Consider the following 10,987-nt stretch of genomic DNA (forward strand, 5'->3'; position numbering starts at 1 on the left):
CATCTTTCTATAAAAACGAGTTCTCCATTGACTTCTTCACGATAAGTATTTTTGTACAGAATATGGTAGAGACTTAATATGATGAAACGTATATATATCACGTTGCAATTGTTTTTCTTCATATTCAGTATATAAAATTTATCGGTCTATGTGTACGTTTATTCTGAACATATAAAATAGAATGCTTTCAATAAGAATGCATTTTTATGGTATATACTGCGGTACGACAGATACTGAATATAATAAAGCGTATATATAATACGTTTTTCTTCATTGATATTCAGTACATTAATTAAACGATTCGAAAGTACGTCAAATTTCATTCATAAACGTATACATTAGTTTTTTCATCGTATTTATAGTACTCTCAGCATGTGAGTGTATTTCAAAACTCACAGTTAAACTGAGGATAAGTTTTTCGTGAAAAAAAATGCTGACGGGAACTGATTGACAGAAAATCCCCAATGAACAGTCACAGTATAACGTTTTACAGGCACGAACAGCGTGGGACTGACTACTTGAGCAGGCAGTCCACTCAGTTTTCTGCCACCAGTTCCACTCAGTTTCCTGCCACCAGTTCCACTCATTTTTCTGCCACCAGTTCCACTCAGTTTTCTGCCACCAGTTCCACTCAGTTTTCTGCCACCAGTTCCACTCAGTTTTCTGCCACCAGTTCCACTCAGCTTTCTGCCACCAGTTCCACTCTAGTTTTCTACCACCAGTTCCACTCAGTTTTCTGCCACCAGTTCCACTCAGATTGTCCACAGCCAGATACCTGTAAACAAACGTGCTCCCAACGACACCCCATTTCACGCGACAGAACCTCCTACATCCCGCCCTAGTCGCGCTACTGAGATAAGTTTCAGCGCTGCCACTACTGATACCTCAGGGGACACATACGCTCTATCCATGCGGACGAAGCTCTCGAGCCAACTCCCAGTTAAACTGAGGATAAGCTTTTCGTATAAAAAATTGTTGACGGGAACTGATTGACAGAAAATCCACAACGAATAGTCACAGTAAAATATTTTACAGGCACGTACAGCGGGGGACTGACTACTTAAGCAGGCAGTCCACTCAGTTTTCTGCCACCAGTTCCACTCAGATTGTCTCGAATAGCCACCCAAGTACCCTCAAGACCCACAGCCAGATACACGTAAACAAACGTGCACCCAACGACACCCCAGCTGACGCGACAGAACCTCCTACATCCCCCCCTCGTCGCGCTACTAATATATGTTTCAGCGCTGCCACTGCTGAGACCTCAGAGGACACATACGCCTCTTACCCATGCGAACGAAGCTCTCGAGCCTATCAGCGAAACTGTAAGCGACACCATTACCGGACAAACCCAACACCAGCCCATCTACATCCCCCATCGCAACTATCGACCAGACAATGATATGCCCGCCTTAGTAACCCTTCTCAAAGAGGAGATCACTAACAGCCACAAACGGTGCATAGAACTCACCAATCGTTGTGACCTTCAAGCATGGAGATACAGGCTTTAGACGCTAACCAGGTCTTTGCCACGACACCGAAGACGGAAGAAAAAGAACTATACGAGTACCACCCGCACAGCCGTGACAAGTCAAGGAGAAAGAAATCAGGTACTCTGATCCCTTTGTATGAAATCAAGCAGGTCCTCCGAGTTAGCAAAGGAGGACCTGCACACCTACAACGTACCCATTAAAAACCCCCCTCATTTAAGACAATCATGGATGTCTTGAGCAAACGGACATCTCTTGAAGTGTCGCCCTTATCTAGCCACATTTTAGACCATCACAGATACACAATCTTTGGTCGGGACCATCGCCTCACTCTTGGTTACTACGAATACCATATACACTTCAGCGAAGTCTATGACGTAAAACTCGAAATGAGCGCTGGCATAAGCACATTCAATCGCAATAACGTATGCTGCATGTAATGCAAAAGCGAGCATGCCTACTGCACTGGACTCACACCCAAAACCGCACACGTAAATTGCAAGGAACGCAACAGTGAGCACCTACCAAGTGCAAGCAACAAAAAATAAAATGCAACCTAAACAGTGGGATATGCAACCGTCTCGTGTCGCTACAGGCATGGAGATAAATGTAGCTTAAGGCACCCCGCACATAGCAAACTACCACCTTCTATCGGCTTCCTCGGGTCGAATGTTTTCGAAGCTTGTGGAGTTTTGGTCAACTACGAACACATAGACTGGCCTCTAGACTTCGGATTTGCAGACACAGGTCACACAGCATGGCGCTTCGTTGACGATTACATTGCTCTGCATCTTCTGGGTATAGTTGAAGAATAGGTCGGAGCAATGCTCCCGCAGAAAAAAACGATACTCAACAAGGCCTGCGTGAAATGGAATGTAATTCTGTGAAATAAACCCTAAATTCCTCAGGGCAAACGTGCAAATCACTTAAACACACTCGTACTGTAGACGTAAAAAACATCAGCGATGTGTCACGAAATTACATACACCGGCGGAAAACTTATCTGGCTCTCAGTCATCTTACTTGATCTTGCCCCCACAATCGCGTAAACTTTGTTTCCGGTCAGGTTTAGGGATCGAGACTAGCATATTTTATTTAATGATTTTTACGACTCAGGTGTTTAATCAAAATATTTATCTCAAGAGTTATTTGAAACATTTAAATTAGCTTATAGAAGTTGGTGATTTTTATTGAATACGCCCAGTTGGAAATATTTTGTTTGTGAGCGAGACGTTAGGTCCGACTACTGAGACATGGATTTCATAATCTTGTTTAATGCACAAGCAATAAACTCGTGGGTATGGTCTTAACTCATCATGGGGGTTTCAAGAATAAACTGTGAACATGAGCAGATAGAAGAAGAATCCGATAGTGGTTTCGAAAGCAGTATTGCGAGCACAACTATGCTGGTGTTGTTACCGGACAGTAGGCGCGACATGGCGATCCAGCGCATCAACGACCGAAGTACTTCGATGAAATTGATCACCGGCCACACAACGGACCGCATAATCGACGGATCAATGAGAAATTACGACATAGACTTAGACGGATCGTCTCTAGTCCGAGCTACTAATTCGTGATTCAGGTACGTTATTCGTCACGATGATACGTATACAAGAATAGTTGAATGTTTAGGCAATGAGCGAAAATACGACCTGTCAGGGGGTACAAATTGTACGACCCGACATATATACGCGATTGGTAACAAGACATGGCAGATATATGAACACGTACGCCATTATAGAACAGCTCAGTTATGGTTGAGTGTGAATTTTAAGGTTCAGATCAAAGATAGGACATGGCAAAAAATATAAACACATACGCCGTTATAGAACAGCTATGAGAGCGTCAATGAAATGATAAATGATGGGTCGTAAGTATGAAAGAACAAATGTGTAACATATATGATTTGGTGTATAACAAGTAGATAGTCACCGATACAGAGATGCTTATTAACGTATGAGTTTACTTCGAGCGCCGAGCTTACGACACCCATAGAGGTATATTATAAAACTATATATACAGTGGATGTAATCATTGTAAGAAGTCTTAACCTACACTTGATGTTGTGACTGATGGATAAAAGCTGGCCATAAATTGGTGTGTTTGTATTTACAGTATGGGGTGATGTGGTTACAGTGTTGGGCGTAAGGGCATTTGCAACGAGTCTAGTAAAATATTTCAAGGTATACATCACGGTAGGAAAAGTCCTTTCTACGTACATGCACATGGCAGTAGACACCATGGTATGTTAGCAGACATGCAATGTTGTGTTGTGGATACCGCAAAGCACATAATCACGAGTCGTTTGATGAGAAAGGTGTCAAGAAGGAAGTATAGAGAAGTAGATTCGGAGAGAGATGATGGTACACGGTGAACAAGTATACATACACACAAGTTGTGGTAATTATTCAGCCCAGATGGACAAGAAGCACAAGTTTGAACTATGGCACGCTTAGCCAACCGACGTGCGCATGACCAGGATTGTGTCCGAACAGTTGGGTCTACCAGGCATCCAATCCACAACCAGTTCATAAGCAATAGCAATATGGTACCAGCGTCCACCTATGTCCACACATTCAACTAACATCCAAGAGCATATGCTGCCAAACACAGGCACCACCTAGGATCCACCATATATATCGTTGCCATAACTATCGGGCAACAGGCGCGCCTCCCCAACCACTTCCACCACAGGATAGCTAAGCAGGCGATGGGCGTGCAACAGTAACAAGGAACTTTGTCTCGGATAGATGGCTCCCATACATGGACAATCTAGTATAGAAACAGTTACAAGATTCCATCATAGCGAAGAGAACTACCTCTACTACAGTAAACATTTCATTGCTAGCAGTGCCGACGTTCGACAGCGAATGTACGTTTAAGACGGTACGTGTATGTCTGGATGAAAGGTCAGTACATCGATTCCCGGCGATCAACTCCTTATACCTAAGGTGAATGAGATCATACCACGACTAAAGAGCAGAAAGTACTACACTGCATTTGGTATCGGCAGCATATCATAAGCTTTCGATACATCCAAATTCACAGTACCTTTTCAGCTTTACACACGACCGGCACAAATACTCCACTTCCGAAGCGTTCTGCCTCCATGCGTTGACGCAATAGTTTCAACGCACGTTGAACACGATACTCGATAGTCTCCCGGCACACCGCGATGTTGACAACATAGTGATTGCAAGTGAGGACCACGACGAACATATATCTACAGTTCAATATGTGATCAACAGACGTCTGCCCTATCACAATTTAAGCTCAACCCAGCGAAGTGTCACTTTGCCATCGCTGATCTTATGATCTTGGGTAAGAAGGTATCAGCACGAGATATTGACATCGACTTCGAGAAACAAGCCAATTTACTCGACTGACGATAAACACAGCGGTATAATAAAATTTCTTCAGCACTCGGCCTAGCCAATCTCCTTCAAGGACCCTTAGCAAACTTTGTGCATATAGTGCTCCCCCTCCGCGACGTTTGCAAACTCAAACTTCATACGTTAATCGGTGACCGGGAGGGAACAGCGGCATTTCACGCTCTGTGTGGTATTTTTCCAGACGTAACAGCCTACAAGTTAAGTCTCAGCTAGCAATGTCTCTACTAGCTGATGTCGTTTCTATACACACTTCAACGTACCGTTCGTACTTGACTACGCGTAGATTTTGTGAGAGAGAGTATATTACTGTCGTTATTAGCTAGTACAGAAGTCAAGCCAAGCTCTGTTGCAATACCTGGCCAACGTATTGAATCCTCGATCAGGGCAAACGTCTCTATTATGGAATAAAAGTGGATTATCTGTGTCGCTCAACTCCTCGCATATTCTACCAGTATCGAATTAGTATGCGTGAAGTGGCGCGGATACCCCTAATCAGAGCCAATAGATGAAACACTGGAACATCCAATGATGGGATATGGTGTTTGGTGCTTATTTAAACGATCCCCTTGTGTAAACGTCATACTATTATTAGCCACCTTGAAAATATAATAACAGCTTTCAAATATTACTGATGAACATTACTGAAGTCTGTTTTCCACTTGCATTTGATATCGATGTTTTTTCTAGACATTATTCGCTGTATTATCTTCGACATTATGTACAGATTCGATATTAGATACTTGATCCAAGTTTAAGCAACCGTCAAAATAGCAAACACTGCACATATTCCAAAACATCATGTTTAAAGACTCTGTGAGACTTGTTCTTTCGTGCAAAAGGAGTATTTACTATGCTGTAAATGTTTTCCATTGAAACGCACAAGTTCAAATCAGCGTCGACTCTTAACATCCGCGCAAGCAATAATTTCTCTAAAGGAGACTTGAACACGGACAAGTCGGTTTTATGCATCATAGGGCACTTTGTTTGTGATAGTAATAGTCAAGGTACGTACAGGCATGCTTGTGACGGAAGAAGTGCGTTATTCCTTCATCAAAATTGGTTGAAATGTGTCTGGTGGTCGAAACGCGGAGCTAATGTCTGATCACCCACGCCCATGAGAGTGCACTGTATGTTTTTACGGAAAAAAAGTTTACAACTAAAGGTAGAGGTTGTCTTCATTAAGTTCAGCGTATCAGTTGCCCGTCATTGGAAGGTAGATGCTCAACCCGGTCATCGCCCCACATTCTCAGAATTTACTCACACATCTCAAGATAGTCGATATTGCTGGTTGACCTCCGCACCGAAATGACTAAATTGAAATGGTTAAGAGATCTGACCACATGTAATAAACCATTATACAATGCTAACAAACCTGAAAGTAAACTATGGGTTGATTGCCTATCGACGGGATAAATTTACGTTAGCCTCAAATTAAGAGCGCCGAGGTGAAAAGTATGAATACTAGCTTCGTGCTTTAGGAATATTGTACCAAGATTATTCTGCAGATTTTCAAGTACTTATAGAAACCTTGTATGTTTCGCTTTCCTGATGTAGTCACAAACAGTGCAGACAAAAGACATTTGAACCGCAGAGGGCATGTAACTATTTCAACATACTCGGCGGTCAATGTTGGGTTTGCAGCTGATCTTCGATGATCACGACCGAAGCGCACGCAAAATACCTCCCAAAAAAAAGATAAATTGGGGTTCTCTCTCGGCGCTTTGACTACGAGCGGATCAGCGGTCCAGACACAAAACTCAATGAAGTTGGGTCCGTTTCCTCAAGGTAGAAAATACCCACAACTTCAACGGCTCGAGTATAGCACTTACGTCGTTACATAATCTTCTGCGTCTACCATTGGTAGAAAATCCACACAAATCCAACGGCTGGAGTATATCGTTTACTTCTTTACGCAATCTTCTGCGTCCACCATGTCATTTTTTCATCATGTATCGACTCGTCGTTGTTTAAAGATACGACAGAAATGTCAAAGCATGAAAGCCGATCTTTTCATGACTTCTATAAATCCATCACTCTAATTTGAATTAAAAACTGGACACAAGGAGTATGGGAGGCTGCGACAGACGAACGATTCCAGAGTTAAAAAAGACAATACAAGCTGTGGGACGCAGTCTGGAAGCAATGTCCTACATGGGGGTAATCCTGTTTTGGCTACTTTTAGTCGGTTTCACTTATATCGTAGTGACGATAAATGTGTATGAAATTGGGATTTGCAATACGTTTGTAGGTTAGTAGTCAAAGCTTGAATGTTTGATTGTTATATGATACGGAATAGAAAGGAGAATGATCAATTTATACGAATTTATTGCTCAATACGCCCTTGACCAGGCTTTAGATAGAAGGCGGAATGGTAGACTCGCATGTGGCGCATCCAGCGTTTTGGAGTACAAATTGAAGTGCTCCTTTTGTAACCGAGTAAGGAACATGTCCGCGGCCACCTACAGGTATTTGCAACCACAAACATGATAATGGTGAATGAAAATAACTTGTAGCAGATTGATGGATAAGTAATCGGAGGAGACGGATATCCCGGGCGCTCAGAAGTAGTGCATGCTGCGAAGAGGCAGATACAAATCTGGAATACAAACATTCTAGCAAGGAATATAAAACTCCCAAACACAGGCAAACGATACGCACACGTATGCATGGTCATAAACGCCAACACAACCGCACCCTCCAGACTTTAAACTAAGAATTATTATTCCTAAACATATAATAATGTGAGTGGCTAAGGATGGAAAAGGTTGACCTCAGGTGCAGGCAATCAAAAAATAATATCATTGCTCCAGAAACGCATCTCAACGCACACATGAAACATATGTAACACGATTCCAACTTTCACACGCGAAGGAAGAATCACAGAGTAGCGAAAATTTCGGTGGAAGGATGATATGATCAAATAGTTGAATCGCAAACTTATAAACATTACTACTAAGCCCCATGTGCTTGCTTGATCAGACTCACCTTCCTGATAAATGATAGATATGGCGAGACTCTTAATCAAGCACAAGCAAACCATGAGTACTGGAGATGCAATACACATCTAGCAAATATTGGCCTAATTTGCTAAAACATTTTTTTCTCGATAAATCATTACAACAATATATAGTTCGTAATATGTAACGACACAACTAGCCTTCTGCACCAGAAAGATCTGAAAGCAAGCAGTACAGCACATGACTTACAGCCGGAAGAAGAACCCGCTTAGCCCTAGGCGCCACATCGTTCGTATGCTCACGAGCCATTTCCAGGTGTGAATTAGCCTGTGAAGATATTGTATATGCTACCTCTGTGATGGCAGCTTCGTTTTGTTGCCTGATGACTTCTTCTTGACTCACTCCTGCCTGAATTGACAACCATTATAAAGCAAAATTTAATCAATATAGATAGAATCACTGATGCGCACGGCGGTTGCGGCATTTTAAAAAACTAAAATAAATATGCAATAACACGGAGTATAAATCGCTGCATGGACCATAACAACGCTAAGCATAGCCAAAGTAGCAATTGCGTTCAACTTGATCGCCGCACGCATGATTATGGCCAACATACACAAACAAACCCCATTAAACAAATGCCAGAGTTTTATGTAATCACAGCAGGCCCTGACCAATACCTACGACTAACAAAGGGCATGTGACTTACATAATTTTGGCCAACATACACAAAAAAACCCTCATTTAATGAACCTCCAAATTATGTAGTAAAAGTGTAATCACAGACGGCCCTGACCAAAGTATACGACTACACAAAGGCGTGTGCTTGCAGACTGTACTAAGCACAATTCAGCGGTCACGGAGAAAAATCGCAAATATACTTTGGAAACCAAGATAGAACACCGTGAAAGTAACGTGGCGCACACAGACTAGAATCGCACAGCATACCAATTATCTGTACATAGATGGTTCGCAAATCTGTCAGACCCTCCATTGAAGTGTAGAAAAACAAGAGCTCTACACACGAGCACATACCGCCAAAAGCTGATCCATAGGAAGGAATACTTTCCTCCTCCGAGCGTGGTATTGAACACCCCTCAACAAAGTAATGATTCCCTCTGTCTTACCCAGATGACTGGCAGCGTGATCTGCGTGGATATCCGAGACACCTATGTAGATATTAAATAATGCTGAGATTTGAGGTACAAAACGCTTTCGACACTCTGTGCGGTGAACTCGCAGAACGATACATCTGGCGTGAGGGGGGATCCTGTACTCTTAAACAAAGGCTAACGACATACAATATAAACCAGCAAAGTCGTTCTAAGTAACACAATGATAGCGTACCAAAATATGACAGCATAACTTCTCTTGACGCGTGCATAGCACAACGACGAGTGGTTTCCCATACAATTACCAATACATACCTACACATTGCAGACTGAGATACAACAGTGAGGAATTTATTCCTTCGCTATAATCCTCGACCTCATCCATAGACATAAACCCAGATTCATCGAAACGCTTTTCGCGTTCTCTTATGAGTCTCTCGAGCCATCTGCGATTTAGCTGGTGCGTGTGCACAGCTTTGGCCAGTTCCTTCAACACGGGATGACCCGGGTCTTTCGCATTCTAGCAGAATAATAAATATACCATTGTTAATCGATCTGGAGCAATTATTAGTAACATAGTACCGTAACAGAGGCTGGTTGGTCGCAATTCATATGTATAGAACTATATCCCTTGAGAGCAACACCACATCCTTAAACCAACTTTGAAAAAACACAGTATGGCAATCTCAGGGAATATGTACAGGTGATAAACCAAATTTACCCACGAGCACATAGTTGTTTACGTATATATTGACTTACCTCATACACAAAGCCTAGACTATCCCGCCACCATTGCGATCGAATCCTTGCAATCTGTATCTCACTTGTCACCTCACGGATCTGTGCCACCTCAATGTTAAAGGCTCTGATGGCAAAGACTGCCTGACGTATATCCGCTGGTAGCCACAATGAGCTCAGAAAGTGCTCGGCATCGTGCTTTCTAATTATCAAGAACAATCACATATACGATATTTAGAAGTAACCGATATGCGAGACAAGTACAGCGTGTGATGAGGAGTGAACATACCGCTTAGTATCTGATTCTCTAAGTACAACACTGAAATCGTAGTAGGCAAGTACAAATATCCCTTGAAGAAGTCGGGCGTGCAGTTAAACAGGAAAACATACATGAGACCTTCTGATTCACTACATCAGTGTGTAAATGACTAGCATACACATTTATGCCCGACTCACTGGAAAATTTCAGTACATACTGGTATAAAGGATCGTCATACCTTACGAGGTCCTGACAGTATGTGCTAGAAGAGATAGCGGAAGCACATCTCCTATTGCGACGTAACACCCCTCGGATACTATTAACTTGGGGGCTCGCTGCTGAAACACATACGGGTATATTTTGTAAAGGGAGCAATGAGCCACGACAACTCCGTGCAGCAATAAAGTTCATGCTGATATCTGACTACTATGTATGGTCCAAGGCGATATTAAGAGATGTAGTTGGTGTCCGATACAATACAATATAATTCAGACTTGTTTGTTATAGTGTTTTGTAAAACAAGAACGAGAAAAGAACAGTTAATGTTTAAATACCGCCGTGATGTCTTTATTTGATACGTAGACCCAGTGTAGTAGAACCCAACAACAGCAAAAGAGTGAGGCCGAGTGGAAAATTATAGACCCTTGTGACGTACAACAAATGACGTACGTACATTTGATAATATACCTCTCGTCGAGCAACATATTGTTTGCGAATGATACACCCTAACACCAAGAAGTAACTTGCAGATGTGTTGACCCTTGAGGTCGAGGATGTGGCGTAGGTATAGTTATAATGAGACTATCATTCTGCCTATTGGCCCTATGCTGGTCTGTAGCTGCTTATCGACCAATTTTCTGCATGCATGGCATCCATGACTCTGAGCACGCTTGGGAACACTTCAAGGTCAGTTTCAAAAATAGTAATACTAGTTGTTCACGTGCTTGTACAATTCTATATTACATTGTATAATTGTACACACAGACATAAAAAATACATACACACACACACACACACACACACACACACACTACTA

At 42.3% G+C, this 10,987-nt stretch overlaps 2 protein-coding genes across 2 annotated transcripts; one reads left to right on the plus strand and one right to left on the minus strand.

Annotated features, from left to right (window-relative positions):
- Positions 1-2,806: 2,806 nt before the first annotated feature.
- SARC_02451 (hypothetical protein) lies at positions 2,807-3,070 on the plus strand (the record flags this gene model as incomplete). The annotated part of the gene is made up of 1 exon (XM_014303786.1): positions 2,807-3,070. The coding sequence occupies one exon, from the start codon at positions 2,807-2,809 to the stop codon at positions 3,068-3,070; it is 264 nt and encodes an 87-aa protein (XP_014159261.1).
- A 4,123-nt stretch (positions 3,071-7,193) lies between these two features.
- Positions 7,194-10,469, minus strand: SARC_02452 (hypothetical protein). The gene is made up of 6 exons (XM_014303787.1): positions 10,190-10,469; positions 9,714-9,894; positions 9,270-9,474; positions 8,878-9,011; positions 8,092-8,250; positions 7,194-7,344 (listed from the first exon to the last, which is right to left on the minus strand). Exons 1-6 carry the CDS (start codon positions 10,360-10,362, stop codon positions 7,216-7,218), a joined length of 981 nt encoding a protein of 326 aa, XP_014159262.1. The 5' UTR covers positions 10,363-10,469; the 3' UTR covers positions 7,194-7,215.
- Positions 10,470-10,987: the final 518 nt, after the last annotated feature.

This window comes from Sphaeroforma arctica (genome assembly GCF_001186125.1).
Source record: "Sphaeroforma arctica JP610 unplaced genomic scaffold supercont1.110, whole genome shotgun sequence".
Lineage (NCBI taxonomy): Eukaryota > Ichthyosporea > Ichthyophonida > Sphaeroforma > Sphaeroforma arctica.

What these genes read in the sequence shown, in the direction of transcription:
- SARC_02452 (XM_014303787.1), bottom strand. Translation starts at nt 10,362, where the DNA reads ATGAACTTTATTGCTGCACGGAGTTGTCGTGGCTCATTGCTCCCTTTA. An exon ending in TACTGTCAGGACCTCGTAAG is followed by an intron (nt 9,895 to 10,189) that starts GTATGACGATCC and finishes CTTGATAATTAG; the next exon opens with AAAGCACGATGCCGAGCACT. An exon ending in CTATGGATCAGCTTTTGGCG is followed by an intron (nt 8,251 to 8,877) that starts GTATGTGCTCGT and finishes TTGTCAATTCAG; the next exon opens with GCAGGAGTGAGTCAAGAAGA.